Source organism: Toxotes jaculatrix, chromosome 22, assembly GCF_017976425.1.
Source record: "Toxotes jaculatrix isolate fToxJac2 chromosome 22, fToxJac2.pri, whole genome shotgun sequence".
Lineage (NCBI taxonomy): Eukaryota > Metazoa > Chordata > Actinopteri > Toxotidae > Toxotes > Toxotes jaculatrix.
In genome coordinates, this window is record NC_054415.1 from 16,127,250 (window position 1) to 16,143,282 (window position 16,033).

Below are 16,033 nucleotides of genomic sequence, written 5' to 3' on the forward strand. Positions count from 1 at the left end.
AGACGAATTGGACTGACAAGTCCCATAACACACAAAGTTGAACAAGAAAAAAGTTTTAATACTAAAATAAGAGAAAGAAGAAAGAAGTACTAAGAGGAGGAAAGTCTGTACAAATAATAATAGTATAATGTGCAATGTTGCAAAGTGGATGTAGTGCAAAGAGGCATTCACTGAGGTCTGAGATGGTTCAGACTGATTTTCTTTTTTTGGCTCATTCCCGTCAGGAAAAGACTAACAGGTCAGGCTAATAAGTCAAAGTGTGCACCTTTAAAGATATAGTTTGCCATTGTGGAAAATATGCTAATTGGCTGGAGTTAGATGAGCTATGTGCTGGAATTCTTTCATGGCGAAAAGGAGTTGTTCATTTAAAGGGAGTCTGGAGAGGCGACGGGCGTCACATCATTATCTTGAACACTCCCCAGGATTACTGACTGATGCTGATCTCAGCCACTGGGCTCAACTGATTTTATATGTTCGAACAAAAAAAAAAAAAAAAAATTTAAGAGAGGAGAGGAGGAGTTTTTCTACGTGGGTCAGTTCAGCTCCCACTCAACAGATGGGCTACAGGGTCTCTGCTGGCACAGTCAGAGCGCTGAGGTGAAACGAGCTCCCACACAGCCCAGGCAGCATGTCCAACTGCTTACATAACATTCACAATAAACAACTCCCTGGGCTGATACAAGAAGCTGTCGCTGTGTGTGCGTGCGTGAGTGTGTGTGTCTTTGTGTCTCCAGAGCCCCCCATGTCCACACACATAACGCTGTGACAGAATTTGTTAGCCAAGGCTACTCCAGCAGTAGGCAGGATAAAAATACTTCTACTGAGGGTGGAATACACAGGGGAGAGAGGAATATGAATGTGTGTAGACTTTACACTTGCTACACTGACACACCTGTTTTAGCCTCTGTTCCACTCCAAACTCACATGGATGGAAACAACAAATCCACCACTTAACTCGAAAACTTCCTTTTTCACATTAAAAGCCCTCCCTTTCTTGACAAGCTTTTAAAGTGAAACTATTGGCAGCAGTGACAGCCGCTTAACATCGAAATGAAAAAACGGCAAAGTAGATATGACTCATGTTAACTAGTGAGTGAAAACAGTGTTTCTGCTCAACAGTGGATGGTCACAACAGCAGAGTGGGTGAGTATAACATGACTCGGTATATTTTAGATTACACTGAATTTACTGAATTTACATTTTAAGATTAAATTTTATGTGCCCCAGGGAGCACACAGACAAAATCACTAAAGCAGTGTCTATAAACCAAATTTGTTTGCTTGACTATGGAAGTATGAAAGTCTGTGGCTAATTTTTAGTGCAGTTAAAGCATCACACTGCTAATAATAATGAAAGTGAATGTGACATGGACTTTCCATTGTCAGATTAACAGACAACCTAAACTTGAAAATGAAATTTCGCACCAGACCTTTGAATTTAAATGACATGTTTTGCTTTTAGCTCATTTCTCATGAAAACGAAAATGTTCATACAGGCAGGAGTCGATGAAAAAGACCATTTCTGTTTCGTTTTCTTTGGGAAAAAAAAAAAGCTCTGATCATTGTTTGTCCTCTGGGTTTTTGGATCACACAGATTTTCCAACATTTTGCTTTTCGGAAAATGACGTGAATCCGCACATCTTGAATGTCCCCAGCAGAGACCTAAGTCAAAATGGTTCCCACTTGCAACTACTTTATCACTTTATAACTGGCAATGTAAAAGCAGACTAAATGTTTGCTGTGATTATGAGAATGAGCTATCTCAAGCAAATTCATGTCCCTGCAGGTTGATATTCACCCAAGAACCTGGAAATGTAAATTATACAAACTTTGACAAGCATGTCAAGTTTTTTTCCTCTATATAATTACATGTTTGTGATGTCCTAAAACATAATACTCAGTCCATCAGCAGTTCAGCAGCATCAGCAAGGAACACTGTCTGACAGATTGTCATTGTGTGCTATTTGTCACTTTTAAAATGTCATAAAAATGAAATAACTTGAGGCAATATTTTAATCAATCCAGTGGAGGTGAAAACCAACAATTCTAAATGTCAGAAGGATTAAAAAAAAAAAAAAAAAACATTCTAGAAATATACTTAGTTTCCTTTTTCAGGTGTCTGATTTTTTCTTAATCCTTCAGTCCCTTACTGGCCCTCCACAGTCTGCTTCCATTTCTGTCTCCTCTCCTCAGGGGACTCGTGTTGCACGTTCAGAGAGGGAACAAGCTCAAGTGCTTTTTTCTTTGTGAAAGCTCCAGTAAGTATAAGATACTGAGAAAATAATCATTAGCTGCAGCCCTTGGATGGGGCTCGGGGACATCAAATATTCAATAGAAAGGTTGTGTTCCAAATTTAGGATGTTGAGTTGTGGGGCATTTACCCACAAAGATGCTGCTGAGTTGTACTGTGAGATTTGTAGGCTCAGGTGTTCGTGGAGTTTCACCCACTCTGCTGCTGCTATAAGGACCACTGTTTTTAAAAATCTGTCTCTTGTGAGTCCCCCCAGCTTCATTAAAGTGTACTGCTAAATCCCTGGAGTCTCCCTGCTGTTAATGCAAACTCAATGCCTCCTACTTCCTGTTTACATTTTCAACAAATCCAGTATCATGTACATTTCCACAGCAATAATTGTATTAGTAAAAGAAGAGTTACATCATAATCACAACTCTGATTCTGTTTCTCATTCACCTCTTCCCTTTGTACTTTGCTATTTTTCTGTTTGAGGAAAGCAACTGTCTGTGAAACGCAACAGCATCTGCACAAATGTTTCACATTAAAAGCCTTACAGTGGCTCAAAGGACATGATTTCTCCCTTTGCTGGCAGGCTTTTAATGTGAAACATCTGCAGAACACAGACCCAGAACACTAATTACAATGTAAAAGTTACTGCTATGAAAAAAACAGGGATTTACATGACTATGAAGGAAGATAGTGGAGACTGAAATGAAAACGATTTGACAGCTTGATGAAAGGCCAAACCAGAAAACGTGAGATGCCCTGTGACGTTAAGAACCAGAAGGCCATGACATATGCTCCTGTTGCACACTACCCCCCAGCCTGATAAACATCTCAGGCACACCGACCATGGCTGCAAAAGCTGGCGCACAACTACAGCGCTCGCGTGGACACTGGAAACATGTCATCATGGACACTGAACAGACTTGTCACGCATGCACGCAACAACACAGTTTCTTTAATGGGACACTGTCCCCTTGAGAACAAGGTTTTCTGGGGCAGATGAAGGTTAGCAGAGCTCACATGTGTCCCCTCTCTCACGTTTTTTTTTTTTTTTTTTTTTTACAGAATGACATATATACAAAGAGCTCATCTCTCCTCTACTGTTTTCTTTCTGTTTTACTCTGAACCAAGTTAACAAATTCACTTTTTAAAATTGTCGTTCCTTTTCTTAAAATAAAAAAAAAAAAAAAAAATGAATACATAAAATAATGGGAAATTAAATCCGCAAAAGGGCATCTTTGCGTCAAACAAAAATCACAAGAGCCAAAAAATTCAACCAAACTCTGGACAAAATACGCTGCTTTTTAACAATGATTTCTACTCATCAATCCAAGAGTGTAAATACACCAAACTGTAGGGGTGCTTTAATTTCTGTGACCCATTTATACCCTTAAAGGAGTCAATATGCAGGGAACAGAAATAGCAGCTAGGTGGAATGACAGAGCTGCCTGTGGGATTTGCTTGGCCAGTGAATTTACATGAAGGCGTTCTTTTTCATTAATATTCAGTTGTCCTCAAAGGAAGCCAAAAAGTATAGAAGAGGTGTGTGTGTCTGCCTTAATTACTTCTTTGTTTTTTTTTAATAGCCTGATGCAGAAAACATGGATGTGCACGGTAAACAGCTGAAAGAATCAGAAATCTGCTACATGAAAACGCATCAAGTAATCTATCACCAGAAAGGTCTGATAGGTCAGTGCAGCATGCGTGAGTCTAAAGCCAAGACCAATAAGCAGGAGTCAGTACTGCAGCAACAAGAACATGAACCCAATTACAAAGACTAAGCAGGAGTCACCTCTCCCAGCAAATAAAACCTTTGTTTGTTTGTGGACAAGAATGTTGTGTTTTTTTTTTTTTAACTTTTCTCAACTTTTCTATTTACTTGTTTAGTCATGAATATTGAACGTTCATGTGTCCAGCACTATCAGAAATTCACAGTATTCAAATAATGTCAGAGTCTCAAAAAGTAGCTGGAGGCATGTCCACCATCAACAAATAAAAGGTTCAATAAAAATATTAAATCCTGGAATTATTTATCAGGGAAAGCCTACTGGTGAAAGGGAGAGGATTATGGACTTTGAGGTTGCTGGAAGGCTTTAATGTGAAATATATGTGCTGGAGGTTTTGAGTTTTATTGACAGGAGCTTGAGACCAAGTGAGCAAGACTGGGTCAGAACCATTGTAACCATGGTAAGCAACTATTTTCAATGGAAAATAGCTGAAACTCAAAAAGTTGCCAACTGTTGCTAGACGACATAATATGCTAATTCGTATATTTGTGATGTCATTGCGTTGTATCTGCATCCTGCTTAATGTCAGCTGGTTTCAGCTCTTTACTTGTATCAAGACAACAGGTACAGCAGATTAAAACAGAAGCAGATCATCATACAGGTGAGATAAATAAAGGCCTTGATCGCTGTTTGAGAATTTAAAGATTTGTCTTTGATACTTCACTGATATTTTGCTTTTCACTGCTGTAAATAATTATCTTCGCTTGTCCCTGTTTAGCACAGATGTCAAACTTAAGCTGCACAACTACCCTGGGACAATCCCCTGTGTTAGTATTCTGTGTTTGTGTGTGTGTGTGTATGTGTGTGTGTGTGTGTACCTGGATCTCCATGCCCTGCTCCAGCAGTCTCTTGGCTTGGTTCTCCACCTCCAGTCTGGCTCTGCTGATGAGCAGCAGCTCGTTCTCAATCACCTCGATGCCGCTCAGATCCACACCTTGTGACAGATAGTCTGGAGAGTGTGCAAGCAAGCCAGCAAGCAACATACACACACACACACACACACACACACAAAAGAAAAGAAAACACACATTTTTAGCTTTTCCATTTTCTGCCTTCTCATATTTTCATTCATGTTTCCCTGAGACTCAACATCCAGGTCTCTAATCCTCCATGATTTCTTTTTTCTTTTCTTAGAAACATAACAGTTTGTGGATATTTGAATGGATTAACTAACAAGCCCAAAGAGTCTAGTCTTAATTACTGATTCTTTATTCTATTTCCCTCACCTTCCAAAGTGTGATATACCCATAGTGACTGAAGACCTTGATTCAACAGCCCAGTATCTCAGCATTTAGACATTCACACTTGTGCTGCAGCTCATTAGATTTTGATGTTGCAAATGTGAACCGGCTGAAAGCTGAAAGGCAACTTATGGTACTTTCATCACTGTTTCAGTTCAAATCACAAAACCTGGAGTATGGAGCCCGAAAAAAAACGAAAAAGGAAGTGAGAGATTGTCTGATGAGTCAAAAAATGTAACGGAATATGTCAGTGAATAATATTGTTAGTCAAATGAAATGAAAAACAGTAGTGAAAAGCAATACAAAGTTTTATTAGCCTGAAGTCTATGGATAAATCTAAAAATCTAAATCTGTTTTTATCTATGGATAAAAACAGATGAGCTGGGTGAAGATAAAAAAGTACGAGTTACGATTAAGTTAAATAAATTAATAAAGCAAATCTTTTTAATAGCTGATTGAAGGTTAAAGAAAAGGCACAACGATTTCTTTAACCTTTTCTTTTTACACCTGATCTCAGTGATTTCACTTAACACAATCATTCACTGATTTATTCGGTTGCTGTTGTTCTCGACTCGTCCGAGAGCATTTGATTCAAATCTCCCAACGTGAAAACGGCCTTTTTAATCACTTTCACAACAACAGCTCAGTCAGTCTGAAACTTCATCAACACGTCTCCGTTTGTGATTAAATTATCATATTTCTGTTATTGCATTTGCATCCCGCGGACAGACAAGATGACAGGCGGGACGAGTCAGCCTCACAGATTTGTCAGCGGCACTTGTTTCAAAGAAGCACATAGCACTTCTGACTGCGTGTTAAAAACATTCCCATTCTGCTTTTTGCCTCTGCATTGTTTTGTTTTGTCCACCCACCTGCTTTGGAAAGCTTTGATCGTGCATTAGAGGAAGAAATATTGACTGGCCCTGCAACCTGATCCTGTTTTGGGCTGATATGAAATTGAAATTGACGCAGCCCCGTCGATACGTGTGATTTTTGTCCAACAAGTCGTGAGCCCTTCGAGCAAACACTTGAGCTCATCATGCCATCATGATTCGAACTGCCGCGACAAGTTAAGCGGCCGCTTGAACTGAACTTTTAATTAACGCTACAACCAACACTCATTTACAAATAGGTGAAAAACAGCAGGACAAGTCAAAGAAATAGAATTTGATAGAGTCTCAGTCTCCTGGCAGAGTGCCCCCCCCCCCCCCCCCCCCCCCCCCCCCCCCCCCCCTCCCGCCCCCCCCTCCTGAAAGAGTTCTGAGGCAGTGACCGTGGTCCTGACATGTGTGGCCAGTTCATTCAACCAGGAACAAAGAGAAAAGCAGGGGTCAGGCAGAGAGATGAGCAGGCTGGAAGAGGGAGAGACACGGCTAAGATGTGACGGGGAGAAGACAGACAGCAGACAGCAGACTGGTGTGTGTGTGTGTGACTAAACCACAGCTTGCTGGTGTACACCCTCCTTCTGGCAACATTATACGAGAGCCTGACTTGAATATGTATAGCTACAAGGGCCCCCAGTGAAAGCTAGTACATCAGTCACACGAATAAAAAGTTCAGGAACAAAAGTTTTCTTTGCTCGCGACAATTTCTTTTATCTTGGTTATCAGACTTAAGTTTGTTTCGCTGTAATCATTCAGCCTGACATTGAGTAATGTCAGCTGATTTCTTGTTGTGTGTGGGAGGGCAGGGATTTGTTGTTTTTTTTTTTTACTTCAACTTACAAATCAGCAGTGAGTGATGAATCTGCCCAAACATCCTTTTCAGCTGACACAGAAGCTTCCTATCAGCTTCTGTGGTTTCTAGGAGCAGATAATGTAACATTTGTCGGGATGATTGAAGAAATATGCGTCATTGTTGCGTCGTCAATGATGGAATATTGTTCTTGTTACAATATAAAGGTGACTAAACATGGTGACATTCGAGGAGGTCACTCGAAAAAAGACACCTACTAAACATGCAAAAGGAACCAAAGAGTCATGTTCTGCACATTGCCATCATGTCTTTCCCGACACAGCCACTCCCTTCGGCCCTGTTTCCCACCAGTCCAGAGAAAAATGAAAAGGTTGTACTGTTGTTTAAAAAAAAAATACAAATGATATCTGCTGCTGTCTTTCCAAGTGGACCTGAGGCCCAGAGCAGAGGTAACCGCACACATTTGTACTTCAACATTTGTGTGATGAATGAAAACAAAGTTTGAAAGAGAAGTTCCAAATCCTGCCTACTGTCCTTCCTCCACATACCTACCCGATCGATGTGTGTGACTGTCATATTGTTGGTTTCAGAAAGTTAAAGAACGTCAAACAGGTGATGGGGGAGGGGGGGGTTTAAATAAGGTATACCTAACACCTTTTCAAGCTACGATGAGAACAATCAACTGTCAAGTGAGAAAAAGGTAGTAAAGTTAGTTTGCAGTTGACTTTTTATTCTTAAATAAAATGTTTTGACTGTGGGAGTTTCAGTGAATTAAACTTAACAGCGTCTATTATCCTGTTCTTGAAAAGTTCAATTCTTCAATCTCATCTCTCTTTTGATTAACAGATGTTACTTGAATTTTCCAGACTATCAGCGTCTTTCTGACCAGCCATATGGTTTTAGAAATCAGGAAGATAAAAGGTACAGGGGAAATGAGCGGGCTGATTATGAGAGGAGAGGCAGCGGGCGGTGTGGGGACTGATATCAAAACCATTTTAGATGTGCTATTTGTCTAGAGCTGCAGATTGTTTGCTCTTCTTCCCAAAGAGAGAGAGAGAGCGAGAGAGAGAGAGAGAGAGACGGAGAGTATTATCAGGGCAGGGTGGCGGGCTGAGGCGCGGAGGATCGGGGAATTGGACGGGAGCCACGATCAATTCAAAAGCAATCCGCTCAAAGCCTCAACCCGAGCACAAAGCCTGCCAGAGACCACGATGGAACAGCTGAGCCCAGGATCCCTTTTGCTTGTTTAGATATGTGTGTTTGGAAGAGAGGGGGGGGGGGGGGGGGGGGGGGGAGGTTGGTCTTTTCCGACTTGTGTCATAATATACTCAGAGGGCCGTCTGATATGGCATGCTTGAAGCCCCCACCTTTGCCACACACACACGAACGCAGACAACACAGGCCACTGGATATTATGTGTTGGTTCCCAGGGGATAAGTTGTGCTCTGGCACAGATGTGCCCTGCTTTCTGTGCGGAGGAAATTCATCCAGCTTGATCTTCAGAGGACGAGGAGATGGATATTACTCAATTATGAAAGTTACCCACACATAAAATAAAATTGCTTTACAACATCAGAATTTATCGCAGCATTGTGATGCTAGGAAACTGAGCCTAGCCCCCCCCCCCAACCCCCACCTCAAACTCCCTCCTCCTTCAGCATCACCTTGGTGATGGAGGTAATCAGCAGAGCAGGTTGTGGTCGGGAGCAGACAGCAGGGAGGGATCTGCTTCCCACTTATCGGAGCATATTTAACAGTCAGGAAGTAATTATCACTGAGTGCAAATTAAGAAGGCCTGAGGTGTAGGTGAGAGGTAGACCTGAGAGGGATTTCATAAAGGAGGCTAGCAGCAGTAGCTTATCAGTCCAAGTCTTGCTTCATTTTAGTAGAACCGACGGATCGGAGCTGTTTCACTAGGCTCATTTGTGATATATGTTTTCTCCCCAAAATTTAAAGCAAGAAAGAAGATTAAGTCCTCTGTCAGTCAGTCCTCTGAGACAAAAAAAAAAAAAAAAAAGGTCTCAGAGGATTTACGATCTATCTAGAAGTGTAGCACGGTGCCCATGGCAATTCACCTCAGAGGAGCTCTCCAAAAAACCCATCACTGCACACCTGAAGCTCGCCAAAGAGCACCCCTGACACTCCACAGCCCTACTGGGAAAATGTGTGGCAGACGGATGAAACTAAGGTTGAACTGTTTGGGAGGAACATGCAGCATTACATATGGTGTAAAAAAAAGGGCACTGGTGATTCTCACAGTCAGTTCATCCTTGAGTCCAAGTCAATGTTTGTGCCAAATTTAGAGAAATTCCCTCACACTCACGAGAATGGGGACGGACAACCTGAAAACACGAATGCCCCCTGGCTTTAAGGCATAAATATAGAATTCTTCTTCACTGCTTGCAAATGAGTTAATAATAATAAACATTTGTAATTTTTGTTTGATTCCTTTTTTTTAAAGCCCAAGTTTTGAAAGAACACACATCGCCTGACAAGTATTTAGTCCACTTGAGTGAAAAGGATCTGAAGAGCTGTGCAACAGCACAAAACAGACTGCTCTGCCAGAAGAAGAGATTTTCTTTTTTTTTTTTTTTTTTTTTTTTTTTGGCAGGAAGTTTATTTTTTAGCTTTCAAGAAGAAGAATGTCTGAAACAGCATCTTAAACATAACATGTATCAAGAAGCACAGAGGCCGCGCGACTGTCAGACTGCAGTATGTCACAACTAGCGTAAACGGCACAACGCTGTGTGCGTTTGCTTAAATGCGCGATGAAATGTAATTTCACTGTCTGTCATCTGCGGCAAGTGATGCTGAAAGTGGATATCAGAAGGGGAAAGTATTTTGATCCAGTCTGATTTTCTCCCCCCACCTCAATTTGTGATTCTTCTGGGGTTTTTCCTGATCACATCTCAACCAAACACCGGCTGATCTCTGTCGACAAGCAGAGCACCAATACCGCAGGTAGCAAACTATTTTCCCATCCACTCTGCTCTGAGATGTAATCACATCTTTGGCAAGAAGTTGAAGGTGTAATGCAATCATCTACTTTGGGTCGCTGTTCCACAATTAACTGCCACACCTGTACTTCCTGAAGCTTCCTGTAGCCTTAGTCACCAAAATTAGCAACAGCTAATTCCTCAGAGAACAATAATGGGTTTACATAGAAACATTGACAATTTTCTGCACTTTCTCTGTTCTCTTGGAAAGTAAAGTAACTAAACGTCAACAGGTGTATACAGGCAGTACTGGTTTTTGCAGCCCTAAAGGATACCTAAAAGAAAAAAACACCCAACAATCCCAACAAACATAAAGTGTTCCTTTTCCATTCATATGAAAGAGAGAAAATAAGGCTATTCTTCACCTTTGTGAAGCTAAAAGAAATAATGTGTATTTTTTTCAAACTTGGTTACTTATTTAAATGGTCAAAATTGTAAACAAATGATTAACAAATCATTTAATGGTAACGAGGTGAGTCCGCAAGCATTACCATAGCTACCCACACACCACCCATAGTTGATGTCCCTCTGGGTGATCCACCACTAACACCTAGTAAACAAGACCAGGTCAAAACCTAGAGTATGTCTGGACTGTGTGTGGTCACGGTGCAAAATTGTGGATGTGGTTGAAAACGGTTGTAGAACCACTGTGAATAACTACTTTCAATGGAAAGACGCTAAAACCTGTTCAAAAAGTAGCTAAATGTCTCTAGATGACATAATAAATTAGCATATTCGTGACATCATTGCGTGGTATTTGCGTCTTGCCTGGTGTCAGCTGGTTTCAGCTGTTTATCTGAGCTCATATATACAGTCATTTAACACAGCTGAGTTCACCACTGGGTTAACAGCCAGTTGAAGTCATGGATAACCACCAAAATAATACCAATCCCTAACTGCCTGCCAATAGGAATGTACAATAAAAGACATGAGTAGGTTTAATGGATTGTGTTGGTCTGTGTGTCCTAAACTGATTTAGACCTTTTTCTAAAGTTTTACCCCCCCCCCCCCCCCCCAGTGGTTTCATGAGTTATTAGCTCTGAGGACGATATTGATCTTGGCCTTTGAACTCAAAGCTATCTGTGCCACTGGGCCATTGTGAAGGCATTGGCATTTACTGGTGTCGCATTTGTCCCTTTAGCACAAAGTCTATAACTTGTCTTTCATAAATACAAAGCGCTCACACAAACACAGCCATGCACCTCTGTTTTGAAACAGCACAGCTGAGGACTGGACCACAGCTAGCAGCCTTTTGGGATTACCAGCGGACAGCCTAGATATCAGGCTGCAATATTAATGCATTCATTAAACATTTATAGATGTTTTCTGTTGCACTATTTTGTCTTTACAGCAATTTTAGGTGTGAAACTGGTTTTTCACACATCATTGTCATCTTCGCTGTTAAAAAAAAAAAAAAAAAAAAGTCTCTTTGTTTTTCTCAATCTCTTGCTTCCATCTCTGCCTCTCTTCCATATCACGCTCGTGTTTGCTCAGAGGAGAAGTCGGCAAATGTCTTTTTTTTTTCACCCTCTCCATAACCCTGCTGTCTGCCATCTATTCCTCTCTTGCTAAAGACTTGCATCTCGCAGAAAACATCCCTCCCACTGAGTTGCGCATGTCAGTAAAACAGTCAGACTTGAAAGGAGTGTCTCTGCTTACACTCCTTGAATAAACAGACGACGTGTGAGAGATAAAGAGCCAAGATACGAAATCAGGAGTTTTTGTTTTATTAGTGGATAAGAGTGCAACCCCAGAAGACAACAGACGGGCCCTGATTTGAATTCTGATCTATCAGTCTGTGCTTCCTTTGGCCAGCGGTGCTGTTGTTGCCATGCCAATGCCAAGTAGCCCTAATTAGTCCCTTCACTAGCTACGTTGCAGATATGCTCACCAGGTAATAAGGGCAACGCGGCGACTGCTCCAATGGTAGCCAGATTGGGACAATTAAGCGTGTGCCATCCGGCAGGTGCTATGCAAACACAAACAGTGGAGGAGTGGCCAAAGTCCTGAGAGGAAGGATGCTGCCATTAGTATTGTCATGGCCACCGTTTTCCCACCTGGGCTCTTTAATGAGTGCAAACAAACAAACTTATGGAGAGATGGCTCAGAGGAAAAGAGAAAGAAACGGGAGCTCAGAGACAAAAAAGAGCTGCGTTGCCTCTGCATGCTGGAGAAGAGTTAGAGTTATAGGCAGAAGATAAAGATATCAAAGGGAAAAGGAAAGACTTACGAAGAGTGTTAAATCTGCTTTATGAGTCCAATTAGTCAAGCGCAGAGGTGTAAAAGGGAAAAAAAAAAGAAAAGGAGAAGACAGTTTCAGAGAGGGGAGAAGGAGGGGGAGGGAGCAGTGGATGAATAGGAGGGCTACTGGAGGCAGATACAGAGAGAGGCAGGAAGCAGGACAGAGACAGACCGACAGAAAAAGAAGCACAGCAGAGAGAGAGGAGAGAGGGGGAGGCAGAGCAGCAGTGTCAGTATCTCTCGTGCTCTCTCCAGGCTCCGTGGCTGCATGCTTTCTAACCAGTCAGATTTCCACGCTGAAAGGACTGAACAGCGGTGGCATAAGATGCTTGAATGATGGACGACTAGGCTAAACCTCAGCCATTCAGGCTTATCACCTGTGGGCACCGCGCCGCCTTCGGGGATTGAGATTACAAAGCCCTACGAGGGAAGGGAAGAACTCCGACAGAGCCAGGGATCGCTGAGGGATGGTCTTCGTCTGGAGGTAAACTACCACACACAGCAAAATCATACGCTAACACTGTCACTGGTGAGGCTGACAGCAAGGCGAATGCGAACGTGTAGCGCCAAGGCAAACACGTTCAGCTCCAGATAAACACACGCAGCGTGCTGACATGTTGTTGAGCCTGCCAGTCACGATTTTCAAGCAGTGATTATTTTTTGAGGGGAGAATAATTGGACTAAATGAGTGACTGTCAAACTGGCAAGGAACACAGCTCCTTCACAAGCTAAGCTGAGTTCACTGCCTCCCCTAAGAGACCTGCTCTCCTGTTGCAGGCGAAGCTCGTACAACACGAAACTAATAAGACTGAAGACGGAACTTGTCTCAATTTGTCCATAGACTGAGGTCATCTAGAGGACAGGTGTTTCATGTAATGGAAAATACAGTTAAAAGAAAACATGAGCATGGCAAAAAGTGAACTAAGCCATAAATTAAGTTGAAGCAAAGGAGCATTTTTGCTCATGTTGTCCAGTTAAAAAGAGGGTTATTATTATTATTATTGAGGCTATAAACTGCAGCAGAGCTAAAGGTAATGGAGTCAATATCAAGAGCAAGAAGTGGTCAAGGAGAAGTCGGTGAAGGCTCAGAGAAAATGGTCCCTTTTTCAAGAAACTACTACAGCTGGATCCAACAATTACTTCCAGTATTGCTTCTAATTTTTTTTCCCAATTTAACTGATCAAAACTATGGACAATAAAATATTAGAAGATACTGAAAAAAATCTATCTGGCCAACAGCCTAAAAAACAAAAATATTCAATATATAATGATATAAAACCGCAAAATATCATATTTAAAAAGCTGAAATGATAGAATAGCTTTTACTTAATAAATGACAAAAGATTAACTGAAATTTATCTGTTAATTTTTCTGCTTTTTTTTTTTTTTTCCTGACATATGGATTAATTAACAGATCCTTTCCCCTCACTGATCTGACACCTCGCTCAGGCCTGAGCATCCCTTTAGCGATATACTTGATGTAAATGCAGCTCCTAGAATCTGGGCCTTTCGCCAGAAATCGGTGGGCGTGTTGACAGTGGTAGGTGTTCCATCAGATTGCATGTGATTGGCTGGTTTGTGTTTAGGTACAAGTTTTGCGTGGTTAAGGTTAGGGTTTGCCCACGTCTGTCAGCATGTCCCACGCTCCTGCGCCGTGTTTGTAGCCGCAGGCGTCTGCCTCTTCCTCTCTGAAGCCTCAACTGCTGCAATGTGGAAAATCTGTCACCTGCTCTGAATGACAGAGCATATGGAGATCGTCCATAACCGCTGTGCAAATTTATTTATGTTTGGTATTAATGTGTGTCATCTTGTTTATGTCACTCTTAATTAGAAAATTAAACAGTCTGCACGCTGTCACCTTATTTCAGTATTTTGAACATTCTTATCTGAGGCTTGCTTAAGATTAAATGTTTTCATACTGGTTTCCCCGGACATAGAACAAGTAGGTGTGAGGTATAATCCAAAACAAGCAGTGCAGATATTGAAAACTAACCCAGGCAACACATACACAGATCACAGTGGATTATGAGATTCATACCATGTGCCATGCATTGGGGAAGGATGCTCTTTAATTGGAAACTTTGTGCTTTGCAGCATCTTTGCCAACTTTAAAATAAATGTTAATAAAATAAAGGCAGGAGAAGCTGTGGCCTAAAAACAGCTGAACCCAGACACTGTTGATTTAGAGCGCTGATCAGTTTGCTGCGTCAGAGCTGTGCCGTTGTGTGAAAGCAGCCAATGGGAATCCAGTATCGTGCATGGCCATGGTATAATTGGTTACACACGTTATAAACACTTTTAGAAACACATATTACAAATTGCTCAGAGCACATGAGTTTGTTTTACGAGAATGCCACTTGATCCCTTAATGGATCAAGTGGCTTGTAGTAGTGTTTAAACCAAATAGCAGACAATTAGAATGTAAGGAGGAACATACATGTGTAAATACAAATATGCATACCACTCTCTTTCATCACGGATATTACAATCTGTAAACAGACATTGTAATTCATTCCTAGATTATACAGAATTCTTTCCTTTGGGTACCGACACAAAAACAATTTAATTTTGATCAAAATCTAATTTTCATGCCAAAAGTTCTTTTCAGATTTTAAATCTCAAAACAATCCGGCTGAGTCCTGAAGTGACTTACAGAGAAAGCGTGCGGTCTCTTGTTGTGACAGTCGAGCCTGCATCTGCATTTCACACACTGAGACGGTTTGCAGAGAACCAGTTCAGTTTTCAGCGCTCATTTGCTGAGCGACGCATGACAAGAACCATCAAAGACAAAAGGCAAGGCATCAAAACTGATTAAACACACACTGGGCGCGCACACGAACACGAGCGCAAACACGAGCGGAGACAGGCGTCCAATTAGCGCAGAAAGAGCCAGCTCTCTGTCAGCGTAATGATAAATAAGTTGAAATTAGGCGAGGAACACACGATGCTTCGTGCACGCCACAGAGAAACGATCGGATTTCAATGTGACACGTTTCTTTCTTTGATATTATGTTACTGAAATCTTTCATCCCTCACCTCTGCAGAATCAATAATGGAACGTAAAGGACAAAGAGCACAAGGGAAGGGGCTGATGATGATGATGGCGAATGGATGTGACATAATTCTATGCTTGAATCAATTCCTCTCTCACAATCTGTGAAGGATAAAGTGGGAATAAGAAGGTTGTGGACGCCCAAGAGTCAGTGGATGAGTCTCTTTGGATGATTGACTCTACATGACCTACATCCAAGTCTCTGGCCTTTGGTGCAAGTGTCCCCCCGCCTCCCCCCTCTGGATCACAGGGAAGTGAAGGGTTTAACCCTCCCTCCTCTCTGTCATCTCTACTTCCTCCCTTCACTGTCCTCTGGGCTTACCTTGATGTGGTCTAACATAAGGTGCTACGGACCATATCGGGAAGTGCGCTACATCTCCAGAGAGATAAATAGAAGAGGGTGAAGAATGTGCAACACCTGAAAAGTGGGAAGCGGTGGAGCAGAGGAGGATTGTTCCGACACTGGCATCATTTTCAGCCGGGGATGACACTGGAGGCGACGGTTCAAGCACAACGGACAATGACGAGACAGAGCTCTGCATGAAAGGAAGCATTGATCTTAGCGCACCGCACTGATGCTGTAAACCACATGCCCCCCAACGAGGGGCGGGCGTGTGTTGCTTTCTGTGTTTCGCAAACAGACTTTTGCCTTTGCCTGAGTGGAGCCAGTGTCCCCAGAGATTAAGCTCACAGAGGACTTTTCACTGTCAGTCAAATGTCAATATGTTCACAGAAAGAAAGGTGGACATCAAGATAAACTGAAGACTGATCTCGTCAGAGTCA

The 16,033-nt window shown here is 41.9% G+C and overlaps 1 protein-coding gene across 1 annotated transcript in view; it reads right to left on the bottom strand.

The window, feature by feature from the left end:
• Nucleotides 1–16,033, bottom strand: part of cog5 (component of oligomeric golgi complex 5) — a 48,130-nt gene that overhangs the window by 19,491 nt on the left and 12,606 nt on the right. Inside the window, exon 7 of the mRNA XM_041029917.1 lies at nucleotides 4,844–4,974. Coding sequence (XP_040885851.1) covers nucleotides 4,844–4,974 — 131 coding nt within the window. The remainder of the gene's footprint in view (nucleotides 1–4,843; nucleotides 4,975–16,033) is intronic.